Source organism: Amia ocellicauda, chromosome 20 (assembly GCF_036373705.1).
Source record: "Amia ocellicauda isolate fAmiCal2 chromosome 20, fAmiCal2.hap1, whole genome shotgun sequence".
Lineage (NCBI taxonomy): Eukaryota > Metazoa > Chordata > Actinopteri > Amiiformes > Amiidae > Amia > Amia ocellicauda.
Window position 1 is genome coordinate 14247215 of NC_089869.1, and position 23464 is coordinate 14270678.

Consider the following 23464-nt stretch of genomic DNA (forward strand, 5'->3'; position numbering starts at 1 on the left):
TTTAGTTTTCATACAAGCCATTTATGAAGTGTTAATATATACATAAATAAGAACAACACTTAGCCCTGAACCTGCCATGACATCCCTAAGTTAAAGCCAAAATTTATTTGCTCATTTTATTTTTAATTGCTCTCTCTCCCTCTGTAAAAGTATGCTCGGTTTACATTTACCCTCTTCTCCATTGGGTGGCAGTACTGCTCTTTTAAGGAGCTGATGAGCTCCCAGGAATAACCTCCAGGAAAATAATTTGTCATAGTGCATAAAGGAATCACACTTAATGGAGTTTGACCCCAAAAGCTTTTATCTACCTGGATAACCTTCTGCAGGATTTGGCAATAATCATTTAAAATGTATTAATTGTGAATTTCAATGTATGAATAGAAACAAAATGCATTTTTTTATTTTTGAAATCAGATATGGACTTTGGCCTTGAAGCTAGTGACCTCTCAAATGTATACAATAGCATGGACCAACTCACAAAAATACATCAAATGTGTTTCCAGTTTTGCAACCTAGATAAATGTGACACTTACACTACGTGACACTGTGCTATTCTAGTCAAATGTTTCGCACTCTGATATTTACTTTATAGAGCTTTTTAGTTTTCTTTTTAATTTTAACTAAAAGAGAGATCATGCTCAGAGTAAGCTCCCACAGGTCTGAGTGTTGCCCGTTGCTCTACCGCAACCCTCGGTGACTGGTGCTGTGTTTGGCTCCAGCACACACAGGCCAGCCATCATGATATTGGGGTTCCTGCTGTCTGTGAGCCCCCTGCTGTTCCTCGTGGTCCAGGGAAGCCCCGAGTCTGGCCAGGCCCGCTCCCGCCGCGCCCCTGCCGTCAAACTGCGCCTGGCCGGGGACCCCCGCCTGCCCAACGAGGGCCGCCTGGAGATCTTCTACAACCGTACCTGGGGAACAGTCTGTGATGATGATGTCGACCTCAACTTGGCCAATGTGGCCTGCCGAGAGCTGGGCTTCCAGGGGGGTGTGTCCTGGGCACACAGCGCCCACTACGGAGAGGGGGACGGTGAGTGCCACCGACCGGTCAGCCAGGGCCAGCCAGCCTTACTAAGGGTCAGAAGAGCAACAGTTTTTATCAGACACTGACTTCTAAAACCAATAATGTTTGCCCTATGTTATGGCCTACATACCTATGAAAGCAGACAATAAGCATTTGATGCAGCAGTGAGAGAAACAAAAACAACAAGAAGTTGACGCCATTGTTGACATGAGGTAGGGCGAACAGTCTTGTCTCAGAAACCCCAACGTAATGTCATAAGGAACCAGCTGACAAGACCAGCTGTCTCCAGCGGACGAGATGTGTGAACATCTCATTTATATCAGAGGCAAAAGCTGAAACAATTGTTTAGTGTCAATAATTCAACCATGCAGGGTTTGGCATTCATAAACATGTAGAATTATAATACTTTTAATTGGTTCTTTTCCCTCTAACTGGACATTTATCAACAAAATCTCTTGCTACTGCTCTTGGCCTCTATTCCGTTTGCCCTGTAATTTCTACTGCAAATGGCAATAAAATTCCCCATAAACCAAAGCAAATGTAGTACAACGTTGGCAAGAGAACACTGTCATTAGAGTCAATGAAGTCTCGGCGAAGCTTCTTTTATATCGAATACATCAACCAGCACGGTCAGCCTTTACAGAGCATTGTGGAGGCCCATTATAGCTCCAATCACTTTACAACAGTTAATTGCCTATGATTTTTTATCAGCTTATTTCAGAGTTATGCTGTTGTTAAATGGTAGAAAAAGCTCTTCCTCCGAGACCTTGGAAATTTATGGTGATGTTGCAACTGACCATGATCAGGGGATTCCACAAACGCTCTAAATGGGAGCGCTATGAATTTGTCAAGTGACACCTCAATGATCTCCTCAGGCCCCATCTGGATGGACAACGTCCACTGCGACGGCACCGAGAGGTCCTTGGGCGATTGCCGCTCTAATGGCTGGGGTGTCAGTGACTGCCAGCACTCGGAAGACCTAGGCGTGATCTGCACGGAGCAGCGGACACACATGTTCGCTCAGCCCCGGCAGCCAGAGCGACCCACCAACCTCATCAACCAGGTGACCAATCACACTGTTATCCCTGATTTAAGCCCTCCCAGACTTAGGTGTGTCTACTAGTACATGCTTTACATCACATACTAACTATTCCACCTCATCTCATGACATGCAACTAGTTTCTTTACAGTTGAATGTGATGATGTGGGAGGAAGATAAAATTGCTGGTTTGTTGCATCTCAGGGAGAAGACCTGAGAGGCAACCCACCATTCTGCAGTTCCTCAGACGATTACCTTTAGTTTTGCATTTCCCTGCAGTGAGAGGGAATAAGCAGAAAGCCTGCCGCTCTCAAGCAGGTGGCTGAGCAGTGACTATCCCAATAAATAGTTTTTCAACCACCATGTCAGGAATGCACCTGAATGGTGAGCTGCTGCCAAGGAAAGCCATTCCTGAGCTGCCTGTAACTCAAAGCTGTCCCTGCCAGGTGTACAGGAATCCGGACCCACACTCTTAGCCGCAGTATTGAAAACAACCCAACCTGGCTCCGGCCAGGAAGAGCGAGACTGCCGCCTTTGCTATCTGAGCGACGGTCACAACACACTACTTTGTACTGTCTCAGCCAACTTCAGTCGCAAGCCCACTCCGCCGCCCAGCCCCTCAGCCAAATTGGGGCTTCGCAATCGCAATCAATCATCTCTCTGACCACAAGGCCATAACATCTTTTAGCTTTAACTACTAGTCTGTTCTGCCACTCCCTCACATCTAAACACTGGGACACTTTTTTCTTTCTGCAGCTCCACTTTAACCACTAAAATTTTCACTTCACCCTCAGCCCCTCCATCTTGATCTGGTAATCTATCTCGGTCTCTCTCTCCTTCAGGTTGCCAACAAAGTGAAGATAGACGAAGTCCGTCTGCGTCCCATTCTTACCAACACCAAGGGTCGTGCCCCCATCACCGAGGGAGTGGTGGAAGTGAAGCATGCTGGGAGGTGGCGGCAGGTGTGTGACCTGGGCTGGAACCTCAACAACAGCCGGGTGGTGTGCGGCATGCTGGGATTCCCCTCAGCGGTGAAGCATAATGTCAAGATGTACAAGTAAGTGCCAAGAGTGTTCACTCATCCATGGTCCATTGGTTCACTGGGAGAAGCTAAAACAGAGAAACTAAAATAAACAATACAGTAAACCTGTTGTCTTGGGACAGTTCTATTATTATTCTTCCAGCCCAGATTGCAGTCGTCTCTGCACCGTGCAGGATAAGTGTTTCTCAGCGTTATCGGCATCAAGCAGCCAGCTCTTATGGCCCCGGGCTTCTAGATAATGAATATTGATCTTTTCCACTCATTGATAAGATCTTGAATTCTGCACGCATCGGAATAATCTTTTCTGGACAGCAAATATCTTTGGAAACAGTTATCCAAGCATCCCTTCATGTACTGAAATAGAGTAGAGCTGATGTTACCAAAGCATTTTCAAATAGATTTCTTAAGTGGCTGGTTCTTCTTAACACAACAATTATTTAGAAGGGTTGCTTATAAAATAGCTATTCTTTATTTACTTCAAACTACTCTTCTACTACTAGGTCTTTTGGACAAAAAAGTATATCTGCATTGTAATTAGAACAAAATAGAAAATACCTAGTGAGCAAATAGTCTAAATTCAGTGTTGGTCTTGTTGTCTTTGGCTTTTTAAAACTTTGGATGAATACTGATACTGGATTAACTGAAAACTCACAAAAGATGCTTCTTTTTTTGGACTGCTGTTATACTTAGTTTTGAGACAGCCTGTGCTTCAAACACATGGACTGAGTTTCCAGAGAAAGATGACGTAGAAAAAGATTATAAACGTTGCTTACAGTGTTTGTAACGTTTTGAAAATAATGATCCTATGGCACTCAGCTCTGGAACTATGAAGACAGGGAATGCTGAGCTGCCATTTTGGACGGGGAGTTGTCCTGTCTGTCCTCTTGACAGGCTGGCACTGGGGGAAGGGGTGCTGTGTGCATGTATGTGGGTGTGTGTACCTCACACTGGGTGTGCTGTGACTCTGTAGCTGTGTGTCAGAGCGCCACATGGAGAGGCTGTTATTTTTAGAGGCCTTTGCTAAGCCCTTGTGGAGTATAAATATAGCTGTTCTGCATGGACCTTGTGTCTTCATCCCTATCCAAAAGGCACTTTGTGTTTACTCTGAACAGCTTTTATAATTCTCCGAGGTCTCCATAGACACACTCGTATCAATACAAACAAACACACCACGCAGACACACAACACACACTTCTTTACTTTGCTGAGTCAGGTGAGGTCTCCCAGAAAGTCTTGCAAAAATGTACATACATGCTTACATGCTGAAAACAATTAATTTCCCTACACTGCATTACCATGTTCAGGATTAAACTGCATTTTCTCATAATGACTATGGAGTTAGCTCTTTACACCAGCTCATTACAACCTAAAGGAAGGTAGTGATTAGGGAAATAAATGCCCAAAACAAAACCCCCTTTTTATGATGTATAGAACCAGCAGGTTAAAGAGATGAAGACAGTCCCCCTTTCCTCAAACGTTGTGCTCATCTTTAACAGAAGCTCTGGTTGAGAATGAAAACACGCACAATCTATTCTTGGAGACTTTAAGGACTATAGGCCTCTGTGCAGTGGAACCTAGCCGTAGGTGAAAGACAAGAAGCAAAACATTAAAGATGCTTGTGGTCTGCTTTCCAAAAACAGCCCTGCTGTCCGCAACGACAAAAAGACACTGCTCAACTAATTACACTGCGCTGCTTGTAAATTTGAATTTGGTTTTTAAGGAGTTGTGGAACTATGTGATTAATGTCAGATGTAGGTTTGTTGAATAACATTATGTGTTTTGTGATGTTTATTTGTTTCCCCCCTGGCACCACAGTTTTGGCATCGAATTTTATACAATTACCCCCATTGATTCAAAACGGGATCATCTTTACCCAGAAAGCTGTGTGTTGGTGCCTAGTGTGGTTACGCAGACTCTAATTCCCTTTTTCCCACACCGACTCCTCTTCCTTCAGCTCATGCCTGTTGGTCAAATGACCTAATTTCTAATACCTAAGCGTTGACCACAAGACCACCCATAGCCATTCATCTTAAACATTAAAACATGCAACTTACAGCTTCACCTTCCCATAACGACTAGGCCTAATCCCTTATTCATAACAACTAAACCGCATTGCTCTGTACCTTACCTCTAACAACCACATTAAGCAAATAGAGTCCCTGGGACCGAACCTCTAGCCCACATCGCTTCCACATCTTTAACTTTTAACCACTTTCAAGTACCACATTTCTTCCTTATTCTTCAGCAAACTATTTTAACACTAGGCCACAGGCTTCCTTGGTTAGTTTAACAGGAGACAATGCAGGAAATCCTGACCTTGAGATGTCAGATTTCTTTATTTATCCCTCCGTTTATTTTTGTACTCTTCTGGATTTGTTTGATTTCATTGCTTTTGTTCAATTGCAATTTGGGACAAAATCCCATAGTTAAAAAAAGAAAAACAGTATCAGCAATTTGTTCTAATTGTGTTATGTATATTTATTGTTAGATTATGTCAATTTTTACATTTCTGTGGGTTTATCTGCTTGTAGATATAATACAGTGAGACTTTGCCTTGTGGGGTTTTGTCTGGATAGGATGCTTATTTTTGGTACAACTGAGAAGGTTAGTGTGGCGGTAAAAAATGAAGTCTTTGGCGCACTCTGCTACACTTGAGTTGGGGTAACTCTATAAACACCCCGCACTGAAGCTGAGACTCTCCATTAAGTCTTGGTAAAAAGCGAGAACGAAAAACTACAGGTGACACCACTGTCGTTATCATTTAATAGAATATGACTATATATACAGGGCAATCGGTCAGAACCTGTTCTGTTTCTTGTGATACTATTCCTGTCTCCTGTGCCATCCTCTATGGAGCTCAGTGTAAATGAAGGGAATAAACAAAAGTCCACAAGCCACAGAAAGGAGTAATGGAAAGAAACAAAAGATGAACTTCCATGTGGCCTGAATGTAAACAGTATACAGAGCGAGAGACACTGTTAGAAACACAAACATGGTAATGTTATTATCTCCAACGTTGGTCTCTAATTATGAGGGAGTTCACATTGAAGTGGCTTCTTAGCTTTACCTCGTCAACAACAGAGCACAGTTTTCTGTCTGTCTTCAGCCCGTGACATCACTGTGGATCTGCTGTTGTCCAGGAATATCAAGAGCGCAACATCAGTGTTTGCTTTGGAGACGAGAATACCTTATTTGTGGAGCGTTTAGGATGTCCTTTTTAGAGTAGCGAACCGATGTTTAAGTGTAAACCAATCTAGGAATGTGCGTGCATGGAAAAGTCTTTCTGTAAGCATGTCTTTGTATGTTAATTTCTGAAGATTTAAACTAATAGTAATACTGAATATTTAAAGACATGAAGCCTCACAATTGTCATTGATAATACCCATAGAAATATTGATCTTTTAAGCAGATATTAAAACAAATATTTCTGTAGCTCTGGAAAAAAAGAATGCTTTACAGTCTAAACACCTGAACACAGAGATCGATCCTTTTTATGAAAAAGTGTCAGTTAACGAATATAAATATGATGTTATAATAATGATTTACAGGAAGTTCTTTATTTTAACATCTGTGAGTGACAGAATAATTAAAACACTGATCAATGAAAATCGACCAGTGGTCAATGTGAGTGACCAGATCACTTGGAGTTATTTAAAAATAGATTGCCCTCTGAAGTCCCATGTTTTTCAGGAGTACTGTGGTTCTGCTCTCATATGAGCTCTTTGTATTGTCTTGAAGTCTTGCCTGCTGTTACCCTGCAGTGTCCAGCAGCACTGCGTTCAGGTTCAGTCTGAGGCGATGTGACCCAGCCTGCCAGGCCCAGACTGTGTTCATGATGGCCGGCACGTCTCCGAGCTCAGGCCCTGCCTCTCGCTGCATTGTCTCACCGCCCCGCCTTTTCTAATTTACAGTGCTATAATTAAACTTTGGAGAGAGCTCAGGGTTTTGTACGTTTTTTGAAAAAAGGGTGCAATTACAGCTGCGCCCTGCTCCAGGCTGCCGTGTCAGCAGAAGGCCGTGATGGAGGCGCAGTAACTATGGAGGCAGGGCAGGGGGACTGGGCTGGGACTTTCACAAACCTCACCAGCCTCATTAGCACCAACTAATATGTTTTAAATTCAAAAGATCCTGCCTGTGTCACCAAATTAGAATTCAAACTATTGGTTTGTGCTGAATTGTAGTTCATTTCAGTCCTTCCTTCTGGAAAGAAACTTCTTCTTGTGGTGCGTTTTTTTCTTCCTTACTCTTTGAATGTTTTAAATGTACCACATTCACTGGTATTTAAATCATTTGAATAACTCTCTCTTTTCCATTTCCCTCGCTGCCTGGTCTCATTGCTACTCCACACTGAAAAGAAGTCACATTCAAATGTGCTCAGAGACATTTGTGCCACACGTCTCTCTGCAAGCTTCTGAGCTCTTGAGTGGAGGCTTTTATCAGGAAAGCTCTACATCAGGGTCCGTTATTTGACTCAAGGGGCTTGGCAGGTTACAATAAGGAGCTTTTGTTGTACCGTCTGGTAGGAGATTCTGCTAAAGTTGCAGAGCTTGCAAAATGAAGCACGCTCAACGAAAGTGCCTCCAAGAACGTTCACTCTCCCAAACGTGCCTGAAATTGGTAGGTAGTCGGTGCAGATTAAGCAACCTCTAATCAGTGGGCCCTCCCCGGCATGGAGCTGTTAATTAAGAACAGAGGGAGGGGGGCAAATACACTGGAGCCAAGACCAGTGGCTTGGTGGTAGTAGTTGCCAAGAATCTGTGCTCAAAAGGGTCTCAGATCTATCATTTCCCTACCTTGGTTTGTAAACTTGGGGTGGGACTGAGGGACTAATTACATACGCAGGTGGGTACTTAGGGGAAAGATTGTTACTACAAATGAAAAACTCATAATTGACAGTGTTTGTGAATGCTGAAAGTGCACATCAGAACAAATTATTACGACAAACAAACTGACCTAACAGCTGAGTGCACTTGTCAATATGTTACAGCTTGGCCTGGCATCAGAACAGTAAAACTCCTGCCAACATTTAACAATTAAAAGTAAGCTTTTCAAATAAAATCTCCACCCATCCACCTCTGTCTGCACACTCTGGATAAACCCCCTGGTTCACTTCACAGTGTTTGCCTGCTTTCAGATTTTGTTTAATTTATTTCAAGTGTGTCTTAGGAGTTTAGGCTTATGAGATTTGCATCAAAGTTTCAGCGTCTTGGTAGAACCCCTTTATTCTGATTGGCATTCATCGTTACAAATGCCAAACATCGAGATATGGAAGGATAATGTTTATCAACATTTACAACAACAGTATATTCGTGGCAACACAATATTTATAAATATTTGTTTTTTGTTGAGAGTTTTTTCTGTCCTTTTAAATGAGTGTTTTTATAGATTTAAGGTGAAAACAAAGTTGATAAACGGGCATGGCCTAACCCGCAGTGTTGCAATGTGAAGAAATGTTTACGGTGGAGGGACAGTAAAATGCCACATGCCAAATATACTTATGCGTGTTTCTAGGCATTTTTGTTTGTTGGGGGAAAGAAGCGGTTTTAAAAACTTTTAAAATTGGAAAGCTGCTCTTATGAGGCATACTTTTGTGTCTGGGCTTTGTAACAAGTTAGTACCGAACCGCATGGCAGACAAATCCATCTTGTTCCTTTTTTTGGGGGGGTTAATTACCCTTAGCAACAACTGCTAATTTCAGCTGCTTGTAAACTTGATCAACCACAACTAGTGAGAGATTTTTTCCATACTGCTTTATCTTAAACTAAAATGCTTCATAAGAACAAACTGGCACTATTCTTAGAGTAAAAAGTCCTAAGGTGAATGAATATCTTAGTAAACTGCATACCAGTAGTAGAGATTATGACCGTATTATTATATTTCTTAGCAGACACCATTATCCATGGTACCCAGCAATTCAGGTGAAATACTTCCCTCAAGGGTACAAAAACAGTGTCCCCCACCTGGGATCGAGGAGTCCAGAGACCTAACCACCTCTCCACACTGCTGCCCACTGTAGAATAATAATAACCTATTAAAAGTGGTAGACAGCAGCTAGAATATAATAATCTCTTGGAAATGGACAATCAGGCTCTCTGTCTTGTTAAGTGCTATTCTTAGTATCTTAGTAACTATGCAGTAAAAGTCCATGTACACGTCAGATCCCCCCAAAAAAACCACCCTCACATTAGAAGGGTCATTGTAAGGCACTGCCTCAATAAAAGGTTATACTCATGTGCACCTGGTTCACAGTACATTTCTGAACTAGTGACTAATTCACCAGGATGCTTGGAATGCCGAGCAGTGGGCAGAGACCGTGTGTGTGTGTGTGCGGTTTTTAATACTGGGCATAGTCTCCTTCCTGCAGTACTCAAATGAGACGGAGTGTGTCTCGCTAGGTGTTTTGTTGGGTGCAATAACACAGGCTTGGATGGGGCTCTACATTTTTTCCCGTGGGCGGTGAGTGGGTGTTTGATGTGGCAGTGGGGCAGCTCACCTCATTTCCCGAACGGCTGACTCAATCACGGGCTGTTGCCCTGTGGGAAGGCATGTTTTCTTACGGCCCTGCTGGAGGACGCATGCCAAAGCTCGCACCCTCAGAAAACATGTAGTCTTTAAATCAATATTTACGAAAGCAGTGGTTAACACGTCCACAGACTGTCGCTTCTCATCCCAGGTCTTGTCGAGGTCATACTGAGAAGATAGCATGCCAGAAGGCAGCTGGTCATATAGTTTTATATTAAAGTTAAAATAGTTTTCCCAAACAGCCAAGCCCAGCCCTATTCCCGTACAGTGCAGTTTATATGTCTGGGTTTTTAATGGAGGGGTAATAGTAATTTTGCTTTTCCTCTCTTTCTGGAACTATATACATTCCCAGGCAATTTCCCTAGATGTTTGATGAAGCTTACCTGAAAGAAAATAACGCACCATTTCACATTATTTAGTTACATGTTTATGAAAAATAAATACAGTGCAAATATATACTTATTCATCCAAGCATCTGTTCTTCACAAAACGAGTGCAAAAGCCCTTTAAAATGAAAAAAAGTTAGTTCCTTGTTAAAGAAAAGAAAAAAGTACTTGGAGACACTGATACATGTCTTGACTTATATAGAAAACGAGAAAATGTATTCCTGAAATACACAGAACTAAAGACAATTTTCTACCCAGCTTCGTGACAGGAATTAAATAACATGTCACCTTTTCAACTTTATTACTCTGTTGGGTTCTTCTGGGGGAATTAAATCTCCTAGGATTCTGTGGGACCAAAATAATGTCCTAAAGGAAATAGTAGAGCTGTGAGCTAGACTGAGATCTGGCTGTTCCCGTTCACTCCCCACAGAACCACAGCCCATCTGCTATTTGTGTTGCCACATGGATGTTTACACAACATGCACAACCTGCTGCTTAGAAAAGATGTCCAACAGAATCTAGTCTGAGAAAGGGCTTCTGCTTAATTCAATTCTCCTTACATGTGTGAGTTGACTAATTCAGCCGATTTGAATTCTTAGGCTCTTAGGAAATAACCCTGACTATTTGTCTCTTACAGAAAGTTGTGGGACACGAAGGTGAAGAATCCCTCCAGCAGGTAATTCTTGTTTCCATCATAATTCTTATAGGAAACTAATCTTGGATTTCCCCATCTTGGAAATGTATTCTATTAAGGGTAAACAATGCATTTAAACTGAGTCTCAGGCAATAAGAGGACAGGAAGAGATCATGAGCTTTATATGGTTTCTACTAGAGAACAGCAGCCTTGACTGGGTCTGATGGTCAAGAAAGATCATGAAACTTGGAGTTGGCTTGTACATAATCATTTCTCCTCCCTGCTTCTGCCACCCCTCCCAGGCTGAGCACCATGACCCGGAAGAAGAGTTACTGGGTTGAGAAGGTGAACTGCCAGGGCTACGAGCCCAGTCTGTCTCAGTGCCGCGTGCAGCTGTCCATCCCTCGCAGCGTGGTGCCCTGTAGGAACGGCATGCATGCTGTGGCCCGCTGTGTGCCAGGGGCCCAGTTCGTCAGCAGCACTGCCAGGCGGCCACCCACGCAGCACAGTGCTGAGGTGAGGACCTGGGAGGTCTGCTTTCTCTCTCAGTCATTTCCCTTTGTGTCTGCGAGTGTTTGTTGGTATTATTTAGGGCCACAAATGATCAGTCCTGTTTTGGCAAAGTTCTGCTGTTTTTGAACTATATAATCGTATTTGTAAGCTGGTACATCTCCACAAAGTCTGGTGTTTCATGCATCAGCTGGTCAGTACCTTTCTTGGTGGTCTTGGCCTTTAGGGAATGTGGGCGTGATGATGCCCACAGTGTTGGCTGTCCAGGATCAGTCCCTGCAGCAAGTCTGCCTTCCCCGCCAGTGTTACTTTATTTTAATGTACAATACAGTGGCCCATATTCTGGAGTGACCTGTGTCTAATATGGTCTGTTCCCTTCTCTTATATAATAATGTGATAGGAAGTAACTATTTATCTCTCTCTTTCTCTGTATGAGCAGCCTGCTGTACGGTTGAAGGCGGGTGCTCGGCTCGGTGAGGGGCGCGTGGAGGTCCTGCGCGAGGGGAAGTGGGGCACAGTGTGCGATCATCGCTGGGACCTGGTGTCTGCAAGTGTAGTGTGCAGAGAGCTGGGGTTTGGCACTGCAAAGGAAGCCATTCCAGGAGCATATCTGGGTCAAGGTGGGCCACCTCTCTGTAACCCTTTACTTCCCAACATGAGGATTATTTCAGTACCTTCTCAACTTTCCTAGACCAAAGAGGAGATTTCTTTGGTCAGTGTCACTCAATTTTGTCTTAAACTTACTGTGTCACTTTTAAAAATAATTCACAAATAATTAAAAAGGAATAGATTTTTCAGACTTTAACCATACAAATGGGCTTGAACAAATAAAATGCGTATATTTGTAGATTAAGTATACTTTAAGACTTGAGGAGTTTGTCTTATAAGGTATGAATTTGACCTTCCATTGATGGTTTTGAACACAGTGTTGAAAGTTAATTGAAAAATAAACAAGAGGGAAGGAAGCACTGAGGTTTCAACAGAAGAGTACCAAGTCCGTGGGTTTCAGAGAATCTGTTACTCAGGGTTGTGAAATATTTTTAGTCTTGTTTTGAAAAGCATTCGTGTTGCACTATTTCACATCGTTTGTTTATGATTCCCTTGTGAGTCAGAGGAACGTTTCAAGCCTTGCTTATCCAAGGACTGTACGCCCTACCACCTCTGAGTAGTGAGAATTTGTGACATCGCTGGCGTCAGACCTCGCTGAATGCTTGCTTTATTTTTTGGAAACTTTTCCTGTCCTCTTTATGATGTTGTCCTGAGTCATTTTGGCGCTGGCATTCCAAGACCTGCTGGCCTGAATGTTGTTGTGATGCATGCTGGGAGGAATTCGTCATTCTCAGGGAAGAAGCTGTCCAATGCCGAGTCATGCAGGGCTCTGTGACGGTGTGCTTACAGTAATTCTGGATGCTTGTGTGCCAGTGAAGCTCAATGTAATTTGGCACAGACAGAGTGGAGTCATAAAGACAAAAGCAAGGGAAAGCCACTATTCAGATGGAACCAGTATCACCTACTGCCCACAGCACCTCCATACACAGTCCCATCTCAACCTCAGTCTTATGTCTGGTGTCACAACAAGAATTCCTCAGTTCTGTCAGGGAGCTGGGTTTGGGTATTTTGTCTTGGCTTTGAATACATTATTTTGGCCAGGAAGTATGTTAATTGATCAGAAAGAAAGAGGTTTTCATGTTTTTTTTTCTGTCTCTCTAAATAAGTGTGTTCATTCTCACCATCTCAAACAGTGGCACTCTGAACTGTGCGTGACTTTCTGATGTAGAAGTTGCAGCCGAGGCATGTTAAGTGGCGGGTTATCGCATATTTTTCCATGTGGCCCTCTCTGTAATGCAGTCCGTGTGTTTGCAAATGCCTTTGCGTTGTAGGGACAGAGGCCCCCTTTGTCTCTGTGCTCTGTAAAGGGCTGGCCAACTGTTGTCAAGCACGGGGACGGCAGTTTAGGACAAAGTCACATTTATTTCAGCTTGCTTTCATTTCCACAACAGGCTGCCCTCTCAGACATTGTACAATCAATTATAATTGAACGGAACTGACTTGACTTGGACCGAATTGTGAATGGACTGAATGAATGTTGCAAATTCTTTAAATACTCTTTTTGTTTGACTTCTCTTAGCTGATAACCGTCATCCCACACCATGCTTCTCTTGCATCTTTCCAAAGAAATTGGTGATAGTTGTAGGAGTGGATGCATTCATGGCGCCTGATATCAATTGATCAGCTGATGGTTTGATTTGTTATGTCACTGAAATACAACATGCTCCATGATGCCATCTTTCCTCATGGAGTGATGAAAGCAGAGTTGGACACAGAGTCAATCTGTGCCTGGTCCTTCAGATGACTGACTATCACAGCACATTGTATAGAGGAATCAACATAAAGTTGTTTCCCAGGCTGCCTCTCAAAGTGATGAATACGCGCGAAAAAAATCATCATAACATGCTCTCAGGGTTTGATCAGTCAGCAGACCCCAGGGTGCTTTGTCATACCTTGGATAAATAATTCAGACTGGCTTGTCAGTACAGATCAGAACTGTGCATCAGTTTATGGGAATGTGCTAATCACTCTTGGTTTACTAATAGGAGAAATGTTTCATTAAGAGTCAACAACTAAAGTCAACAATCTGGCCTTGTTTAAATTCCTAGACAAGAGCTATAATCTTCTTTCTATTCCTCGATTTGTGTTTATTAAGGTAAATTCTAAGATAAACAAAATGTTGAAAGGTTTCAATGTGATCTGAAATTACTGTCATGCCAGATTTCCTTGCAGACCTTTTTCATAGCTTTGCTCGCCTGCAGGACCTTCCCTCAAGCTCCGATTTCAGTCCCAGCGTCTGAAATGTTAATTTTTGTTTTTGTAAAGATCAGAATAAGGCAGTGGTGTGTAACAAAATGACCTGTGGCAGTGCTCTTACGAACCCAGTGAACCAGGTTGAAATAAATCTAATTGTTACTGAAAGCTGATGTGTTCATGACCTATTTGACACACAAACAAAAACAAGCTGTTCTTCGACAGCACTAACAAGCACTGAGGTTAATTCTTGTAACGAATCACCCAGTTCAACTTATGTTCAATTTGCTATTGTTTATTTAATACATCAAAACATTGTTTAGGCATGTGTAGGAATATAACCTGCCCTCTCCCTTTCTGCGTGAAGGTTTCAAACGACTCTTTAGTGGTGGCTTCCTCTCAGTGGTGGCAATGCTAATGGCCTTCTGTATTGCAGGAATCGGCCCAATACACATGAATACAGTTCAATGCACCGGCTCTGAGCGATCCATCACTGAGTGTTACTTCCAGGACATCGCCACCAGGGGGTGCACTCACCACGACGACGCCTCTGTGCGCTGCAACATGCCGGACTTGGGCTTGGACAGCACGGTGAGGCCCGGGGCTCCAGCAGCCTCATACAGCACTGAAAAGACATCCCTGCAAATTGCCACAGCATGATTGGTCATTGGAAATCACAGGATAGATTACTTTGACAGTGCAACAGTGACATTATGTCAATCTATTCCTTTCTCCCACTTCTTACCTCAAAATGTGAACTTCCCTCACTTTCCTCTCCCTCTCCTCTCTTGTCCTGCCCGTCTCATGTCTCTGTGCAGGTGCGTCTGGCCGGAGGACAAGCTCCAGGGGAGGGCCGTGTGGAGGTGCTGATGGAAATGGGGGGCCGGAAGCGCTGGGGGACAATTTGCAGTGAGAACTGGGGCATTAATGAGGCCATGGTGGTGTGTCGCCAGCTGGGGCTGGGCTTCGCCTCTCACGCTGTACAGGTGAGCAAGACCCGCCAGCAGGAGCTTGAGTTAAGATTATCTTGCTTCTCAACAATGTCCTCCATATTGATAGACTTCCTATGATATTCCTACTATATTCCAAAGTATCTGACATGCAAATATCAGTAGATTTGATTTCACATTCTGTACTGATGAATGTCGGGATAGTTGAGGAAAGGAAAGAGTCATAAAATGAAATGCATTTAAAATGGTTGCAAAGAATTAATGGAAAAATAGGAAAAGGGTGGAAGCACGTATCATATTCCCCAATATGAAATTCCTTTTAGTCTGTGCTGCAGGGAAAGACGCAGAAATTATTCCAGGACATATTTTTGACATGTGCAGTGCCAGGCAGTGTTGGTAGCTGAATCTGTGCCAATTTAGACTACCTTGGCATGGGACAGGAGCTTGGAAAGAATTCTTTGTTTGTTTCCAAAAATAAGGGGGTGGAGGGAGTTTAATTTTGTGGCCTATTTTTAAATATACTTCCTCCCAGACCATGATGACAATCTATGTCATCTTTGTGTCTTTAATTTTGTGTTTTTTTTAAGGAATTAATAATGATGATCTTTATTTAACAGTTTTAAATTCTATTGCTAGTTCTAATCAGCAGGTGTGTTTGTTTGTGTGGTCAGGACACTTGGTACTGGCCAGGAGACCCGGGGGCCAATGATGTGGTTTTGAGCGGGACCCACTGCTCGGGCTCGGAGATGTCCATACAGCAGTGTCGTAGGAATGGCCAGATCCACTGTCCCCGGGGCGGTGGGCGGCGCGCGGCGGGGGTCACCTGTTCTGATGGTGAGTTACCCAGTTTCTCACACTCCTCCTTAAAGTTAAGGTTGGGTGTTGAGCAATTCTTGTAATAATTTTTTTGTAAAGTTCTATATCTTCTATGTGGTTTTTCAAAGTATAGAACTGCACTGCAGTGCTTTCAGAAAGGCGTGAAATGTGTGATTAATCACGTCTAAAAGGGCTCTTGCATGACCTTCAATACGCCTCACCTATAAAATGTGCTCCTTACTTACAAATACAGTTTAGTCTTCAACTTAATAGAACCATAAATTGATGGTTTATAGTGACGGTATGAAACTAAGTAAATGGAAATGAGCTCTGAGGTGTGCAGGAGCTGCAGTGTCGGTCTGTGCTGACTGACCTCTCCCCCGGCAGTGGCCCCAGACCTCTTGGTGAACGCCCAGCTGGTGCAGGAGACGGCGTACCTGGAGGACCGGCCGCTGCACCTGCTCACCTGCGCCCACGAGGAGAACTGCCTGTCCTCCTCCGCTGACCGCATGAACTGGCCCTACGGACATCGCCGCCTGTTGCGCTTCTCCTCGCGCATCCACAACCTGGGCCGGGCCGACTTCAGACCCCGCGCCACCCGCGAGTCCTGGATCTGGCACCAGTGCCATAGGTAGGTCAAGAGCTCGGGGGGAACAGCAGGATGGCTTTGTTAGTGTATCAATTGTGTCAGTACTAACCCAGCAAAATGACATTTCATCATGTTTCAAATACCATTCCTTCTTCCCTTGCCTGCAAGATGTGGCCTCCTCTGTTCTAGAATTTCTTTCTAACATGGAGACGCCAATGTTTTCTGTCTGGACTGTGCAGGTCCCTCGCTCACATCCTGGAGAGCTGCTTGCCTCACGTTTGACTTCAGGTTCAATTAATGAGCTGACGTTTTAACACTGTGCTCCCAACGACTCTCCTGACATAATTACTGGCCCATTCTGTTGGCACAAGGCAGCCCCTTGTGGAGCAGGCGGTGCTGTGAATAGTCTCGGCCCAGCCCCTCCGTTAATCTCTGCAATAACATAGGCCTGGAGTGCAGTTGAAAGTGCTCCATTCATCCCGACCGGCAGGGAAACAGGGGCTTCTGTCAGAGTGTAACACACCTGCATGACTGAGCAATGAGGTCACCGCACTGCACCCCATAGGGACCAGTTGTTCTCCCCGTTCCAAACTGAACAAATGGAAACCAGAGCCCCTTCACTGCTTAACAGTACTGCATAGACAAGTGTTTTTCTTGCAGGTCACTGTTTACTCTGTGAAGAATGTGATTATATGGTTGGACTGCTTGTTTCTCATTTTATCCAGCTGATGACAGCATGGTGTAATAGGGTTGAAACCACCGCAATGAGTGCATTTATAAATCACCCGTACGTCTTCTGTGGTGTTTTCTGAACTCAAACAAACATGTTTTCTGATGAAGGTGGAAGCACTTTGACATTGACTGGTGTGTGTCCTAACCGCAGGTCTTAAAATTACACAACACAACATGAAGCCAATGTCTAAAAACATTCATTCTCTTGTTGCGTGTGGAATGCGTACATAGGTTTACCATCACTAGCATTATGGCTGTTTCTAAACAAACAAACAGCCCAGGCAGGGTCAATGCTCCAATATGAACCAGAGCTCTGCTAAGGGGAGTATTTATACTCACTGTCCCTCGTCCAGCGCCGATATCGAAGACTTTTAAACACAGCTGTGCATTTGACGATGTCTTCCTAACCCCCTCACTTGTCTTTTATCTTCACAGGCACTACCACAGTATCGAGGTGTTCACGCACTATGACCTCCTGACCCTGAATGGCACCAAAGTGGCAGAAGGTCACAAGGCCAGCTTCTGTCTGGAGGACACCTATTGCCCTGATGGTAAGTCGAGCATATGGGTGAATATTAAAATCATGATCTCTAAACTTACTACTGTTTTATACAGAATAGACATGGCTTTTTCTACACAATACTAAAAATATATGTATATGACAATTATAAAGATCTATTCAAAGAATGCAATCAGCTAGAAACCGATTTTGTTTTTATTTGCAGGGCTGCAGAAACGCTATGCTTGTTACAACATGGGGGACCAGGGCATCACTGTGGGCTGCTGGGATACCTACCGTCATGACATTGACTGTCAGTGGGTGGACATCACCGACGTGAGGCCAGGGGAATACATCTTCCAGGTAAGAACTCACAGCTGCACACATCCCACATCATTGTAACAGAGGTGGAATTATCTATCTTTATTTACATTAATTCTGGACAAATTCTCTAATGATCTCATTGTACACTGAACAGGAAAGCAGGTCAAGTTTCTTATTAGCAATTATAAGGCAGCAGAGGATGTTCCTAGAAGCATAAAGAGACCTGCTCACTGTAATTACTGTGGTCAGTGGCTTCCTTGTGTGCTCAGGAGGGTTAACACCTTCATTACTGCTTGGCAGAATTTGATCAATGGGTCTTTCATCTTGCAATTACATGAGTCACTGTGTGTTTTTTTTTTTTTTTATAGCTTGGTTTGATGGAACGGCAGCAGGCCTCTCGACTAATTCAGCTGCTTGTGACGTCTTTGATAATTCAGCAGTTTGTGCAGTGTGGCACAGAGCTAACCCTGTTACATCTTCCGTTCTCATAAAATTAAGCCGCAGCCAAAAATATCACAGATTGGATTGTGAGGGGAGAGAAAGAGGAACAAGGGAAAGGCAAGAATGGGGAACTACACCCAAGACAGGGGGAGAAAGACTGTTTGTTACAGTGCGCTTACCTCTTTAAAGATGTTCAAAAGGTATCAAATAACAAAACAGTTGTTGTGATATACATAAATAGAGGTTTGGTGTATTCAGTGCAGCTTAATTACAAAGCGGTGGTTAGCATGAGCAGTTTGTTGTGGAAAGCGTGTGTTGTGGTGATGCAGGGAAGGTCAGGTCTCAGCCCAGAGTGTCTCCGATTCTTGCTTGAGATGAGAACATGGCTTACTTTCTGCTGTGCATTCTGGGATATGTAAAGGAAGTAGAATAGGCTAATTCAAATAATTTAAAAATATTACATGTCTATCTTGTCCAAATTGAACTGAGGGGAGGAAGTTGGAGTTAAACTATCCCCTTTAGGTAAACATCTCAAGTTCACAAAATGAATCAACTACCTTAAGTAGTAGGAGATGCAGTCACGACCATCTTGCAGTCATTGACTGGAGTTCTCACGTCTCTCAACGTGCCTCTCCAGTTTCTGATCCGTCATTTATCACTGTGAAATCCCTTTGCACTGTTATTACAACAACAGCCTTGCTGAGAAACATATTCAGTTGTCAGTGTAAACCGCAGAAACCGTAATGTGATGAAAAGGCACACTGTAATTTTGAAGAAATATTTGGCTCGATGTGCTGCATGTGCAAGATTTTAGGCTGAAGTAGGGAAATCTTTTTGTTGCTTTTTTAGCTTATTTCCCTTTTTTCGTGAATGAGATCGAACCTGTATTTAAGTTTAGTGTATAATTTGGAGAGCTACTATTAAGAAGATGGTTAAGCAACATGATCAACAAACTCCAGGACAGAGTTTATACCAGTGCTTATAAAACTGGCATGAGAATAACTCCTTACTTTAAGTACAGCAAGTGCAGCAAGAGAGGGGCTCGTGTTATAAATTCTCTATAGGACTCTCCAGATGTATATTAAACAACAAGGCTGTGAGCATTAAGCTGTGGTTAAGATGTCATTCAAACTGGAATCTGAGGGCTTTGTGTCTGCTGACGTTGCATACAAATCTGACAATAGTCTACAGAACAGTGACAGAAATAATTCTGAATATACTTTAAAATATCCATCTTAGTGGACATTTATCTTGCATTATGCTTAGTAAAACCTATGAACTAGGTGGAGCTGCACAAATGAAGATAAAGTGCAATCACTAGGGATATGTGGAATATTTTGTTTTTATTGTGTACAGTATTAAATCATGTAACCATGGTTTACAATCATGAAATGGTCACATTGGTACAGTATATTTCAAGTTTTTAACAATGTTTACAACTGTAATAAAACATATTTACAATAGTGAGTGCCTTGTACAATTACAGGGTGTTGCTGTGAAAAAGCCTCAAGCTCCTTAATTTGGGAATCTACATTTAAGATGTATGACTCATCTATATTATAATGAAGACTTAGGCTATGCAGCTTGTAGAAAAGTACACTATAATCCTTTATTGTTGGTTAGAAATATTGTGGAAATCATTGTAAACTAACGTGTTTGTCAGGACCTAATTATTTAATTAATGGTTGTTATAGACGGTTTTAATTGTCTGTGAGGAATATTTAATAGTCCTTATTCCATAACTTGTAGGTTACACAAACAGTAGCTGCCACATGTAATGCATTCATTATGAAAAACCTTTAATTGTTATATAATTCTTTATTTCAGACTTGTGAATACTTTAACTGACATTTTAAGAGTTTTCTATTTTAATTTTTGCAATGATTAAAAGAATGGTCCATATTCATACGTTTACGTCACGTTAAATAATAACCAGCCCTTTTTAAAGATGTGGTACAAAATGTAATTTTTTGACATATATACATGTTTATCTAAAACATTATAAATACATAAAACATTTGTGATCCGTTTCGTTTCTCGTACCTGGTTTAACTAATTCAGGCTAATCTGCCGTATTCAGTTAATCCGATAATTTAAGTCAGGCACTCCTATGGTATTTTACTCAGCTGGACTTTAAGCTTGCTTTGAGGAACGGAGAAAGCCAGACTTTTGTCAAGTTATCCTGAAAGTAACTCAGTTAGCCAGCTATGAGGAACAGGGCCCAGGTGTTAACGGTACATGTTGGCCAAATATGGTTTACTATACATTTTAATTGTTTAAAATAATAAAATTAAAAGGAAGGCTGAAAAAAAGGGTTCAAAAAGTGGTTAAGCACAGTCAGATCAAATTCCCAAAGACCAGCTTTTGAAAGCCTGTGTATATCGTATGTAGGAATATGAGAACATTGCTTTGGTCTAAGACACTCCCATATGAGCAATATGCTGTTCCCGCAGGTGGAAGTGAACCCTAGCCTGGATATGGCCGAATCTGATTTCACCAACAACGTGATGCGCTGCCGATGCAAATACGATGGAAACCGTATCTGGATGTATGGCTGTCACACAGGTACTGCCCTGCGCTCTCTGCTACACCGTGCTTACGTCCAGCCGGGCTTGTGTCGCACACAAAGTAAACCTCAGTGCAGCATGCGCTCGTGTAGAAACACACACACCCTGAAAGCATGAGAAACGTGCGAATGAAGCTCTTCCTATTGTTGCCCCTAGGAGACGCCTACAGCTCGGAGATTGAGGACCTGTTTGAGCACACGCGCCAGATCTCCAGCAACTTCATCTAACCCATCATCACGGTAACGCTCTGCTAGTCCTCAGTGGCAGGGTCACGACTGGGTCATAAGAGCACTTACCTCAGTGCATTCAACATCAACGGGTCGCAGAATGGCATCTGTCCACTCCAGAAATGCCAGGAATAACACCTTTAACAGTGCAGTAAAGAACACTTCTGGAAAGGTCTTCTCTAATGTCCATTCTATTCTTCACACCGACGTGGACAGGTGTCAAACTGACAGCAGTTTTTGTAAACCTTAGTATTGCTTCCAAATTAATTCACACTTGGGTTCTATGGTCTTAAGATTTTCTAATTCAGTTTTTGTAATATACATAAAAGATCTCACACTGAAGAATGGACTTACCATAAAATATGCTAATACCAGATCAATTTCTTACTCTGTAATCAGGAAGACAATGATAAACTTGTAAAATAAAAAATTACCGGCATCGATCCCCACTATTGGAAACCTGGAAGGAACGGATCGGATCCCTGCAGTGCCAACCCCACTCCTGCTCGGCCGTCAGGGAGGGTAGCTTGGGGTGAAAGTTGCTGCTTTGTGCTCGGAGTCGAGTTCAGCCGGGATTTCGTGTCCTGATTCTCTGATCTGGATGTTGGTGCTTCATGTGTAAGAGTACTGTTTCTCCAAATTCACATCCCTTTTTGAAAAACAAAGTTTGTTTTGTATAAAAACAATATAATATTTTTATGTTTAAAGTTTTTTTCAATGTTGCACATGTATCCTCATGTACAGTTTTAAGTATTTACAAAAACAATTACCAATAGAACTGCCGATTATTTCTGTTCAAACCGATAATCTTGTCTCTCGCTCTGTTGGAATTTTTGCTGGAACAGGTCAAATGCTTTCAGTAAATGATGCACTTTATTCATAAAATTTCAGTATTCAGGCAGTTCTGTTTGTAAGAGTTATGTCTAAAATTAAGTTCAGATTGGTAGAGAAATAAACTTTGATTTTTCAAAACTGGGCAAGTGAATATTATTCTTTTAGAAATATATAAATTATTTTTTCGTATTCAATATGCTACATGCAGGTTTTTTATTGTTCAGTTTGTGACCTATTAGGCACTGCGGACCAAGCTTGAAAGGTCAAATCTGTTAAACAAGGTCAGATCAGGGAGAAGTTACAGTCTCTCTAGATGTTCATTCCAACTCTGTAAGTAAAGGTTTTGGTATGCAGTCAATCATAACTGTCAGTGTGCCAGCAGTATTATTTCTTAACCAACAGCAATGTGTACATTACAGCTGCGAATTACCCTTGTTCTCTTTGCTATGGGTTGAGGTATCCCAACTGGAAACACTCAGGCAACCATCTCAACAGTGAGCAGTTAGGTTTTCTTTTATAGATCTGAAAAAGAAGCTAAACATCAGCACTTTTCAGTAGATTTAAAAGTTGTTGCGGAAATGCACCAAGGGCCTGTCAGACAAATGAGGCAGTGCAATCAGACCTCATGCTTATGTGTTTTTGTTGGGCAGTGAAATGAAATCCCTGTTTAAACAATCATGCTAAAATATTAAATACATGTCTATTAAAATTGCACAGACATGCTGTAAAAAGCCCAATTTCACAGCAACATGGAAACCAAATAAAATCCCTTTTATCACGTTTAAACAGGCTGCACATCTGGCCATGGTGGTTATTCAGCAGGCACAGGTTTTGTATGTGAGCCTGCAAACATCAACACAACAACTAATGTCCCACAAACATCGCATTGTATACCAATCTGGAGTTTAGATGTGGACAGTAGGGATACCACAAACTGGGATTTTCTGTTTCAAAAAGAACATATTTCACCTAAAATAAAAAATGTATTATCTTGGTAATTTATAAATCTTCCCGTTTTACTTTTTTCCCCTCCAGTTATATTTACATGTACTGTGCGTGAATGGTCATTAAAAAAGAAAACTTTGTTTAGCTGTCTCACATCAACTAAATGGAAAAGTTCATTTTTAATACCATAATGACACCTGTACTTAAAAATAATGATAGAAAGAACATGTAATGTGTAGCCAAGGGCTGTGGATTAAATTGGCCATTGACTGAGAATGGAAATTACTATGGCTTGGTCTATCTTTCATGTCTTTCAGTGAAGTGAAAAATAGTTCAGACAGGGAAAGCTGTGATTGTGTAGCCTTCCCGCTACATTGAAGACTGTAATCACATTCTTGCCAGACTTTCCCCGAAATAAAGAAAAAGAAAAATAAGCATATTATAACTTGATTAAATTGAAATCGAGTAGCTTGTCCAATCAATAATGCTGCAAATTCTCAAAAGATCCATAACCTGCATTTGTATTGTAGCCCCATACAAAATCAGAACATGCTGTTATTTAATAAATTGTGTTAACAGAAGTC

General features: G+C 42.2%; 1 protein-coding gene across 1 annotated transcript; it reads left to right on the forward strand.

Annotated features, from left to right (window-relative positions):
- Window positions 1-506: 506 nt before the first annotated feature.
- On the forward strand, window positions 507-23464 carry loxl4 (lysyl oxidase-like 4). The gene is made up of 14 exons (XM_066692834.1): window positions 507-1027; window positions 1897-2084; window positions 2903-3117; window positions 10648-10686; window positions 10947-11160; window positions 11594-11774; window positions 14393-14547; window positions 14775-14942; window positions 15578-15740; window positions 16110-16353; window positions 17479-17594; window positions 17769-17905; window positions 20761-20872; window positions 21031-23464. Exons 1-14 carry the CDS (start codon window positions 739-741, stop codon window positions 21099-21101), a joined length of 2292 nt encoding a protein of 763 aa, XP_066548931.1. The 5' UTR covers window positions 507-738; the 3' UTR covers window positions 21102-23464.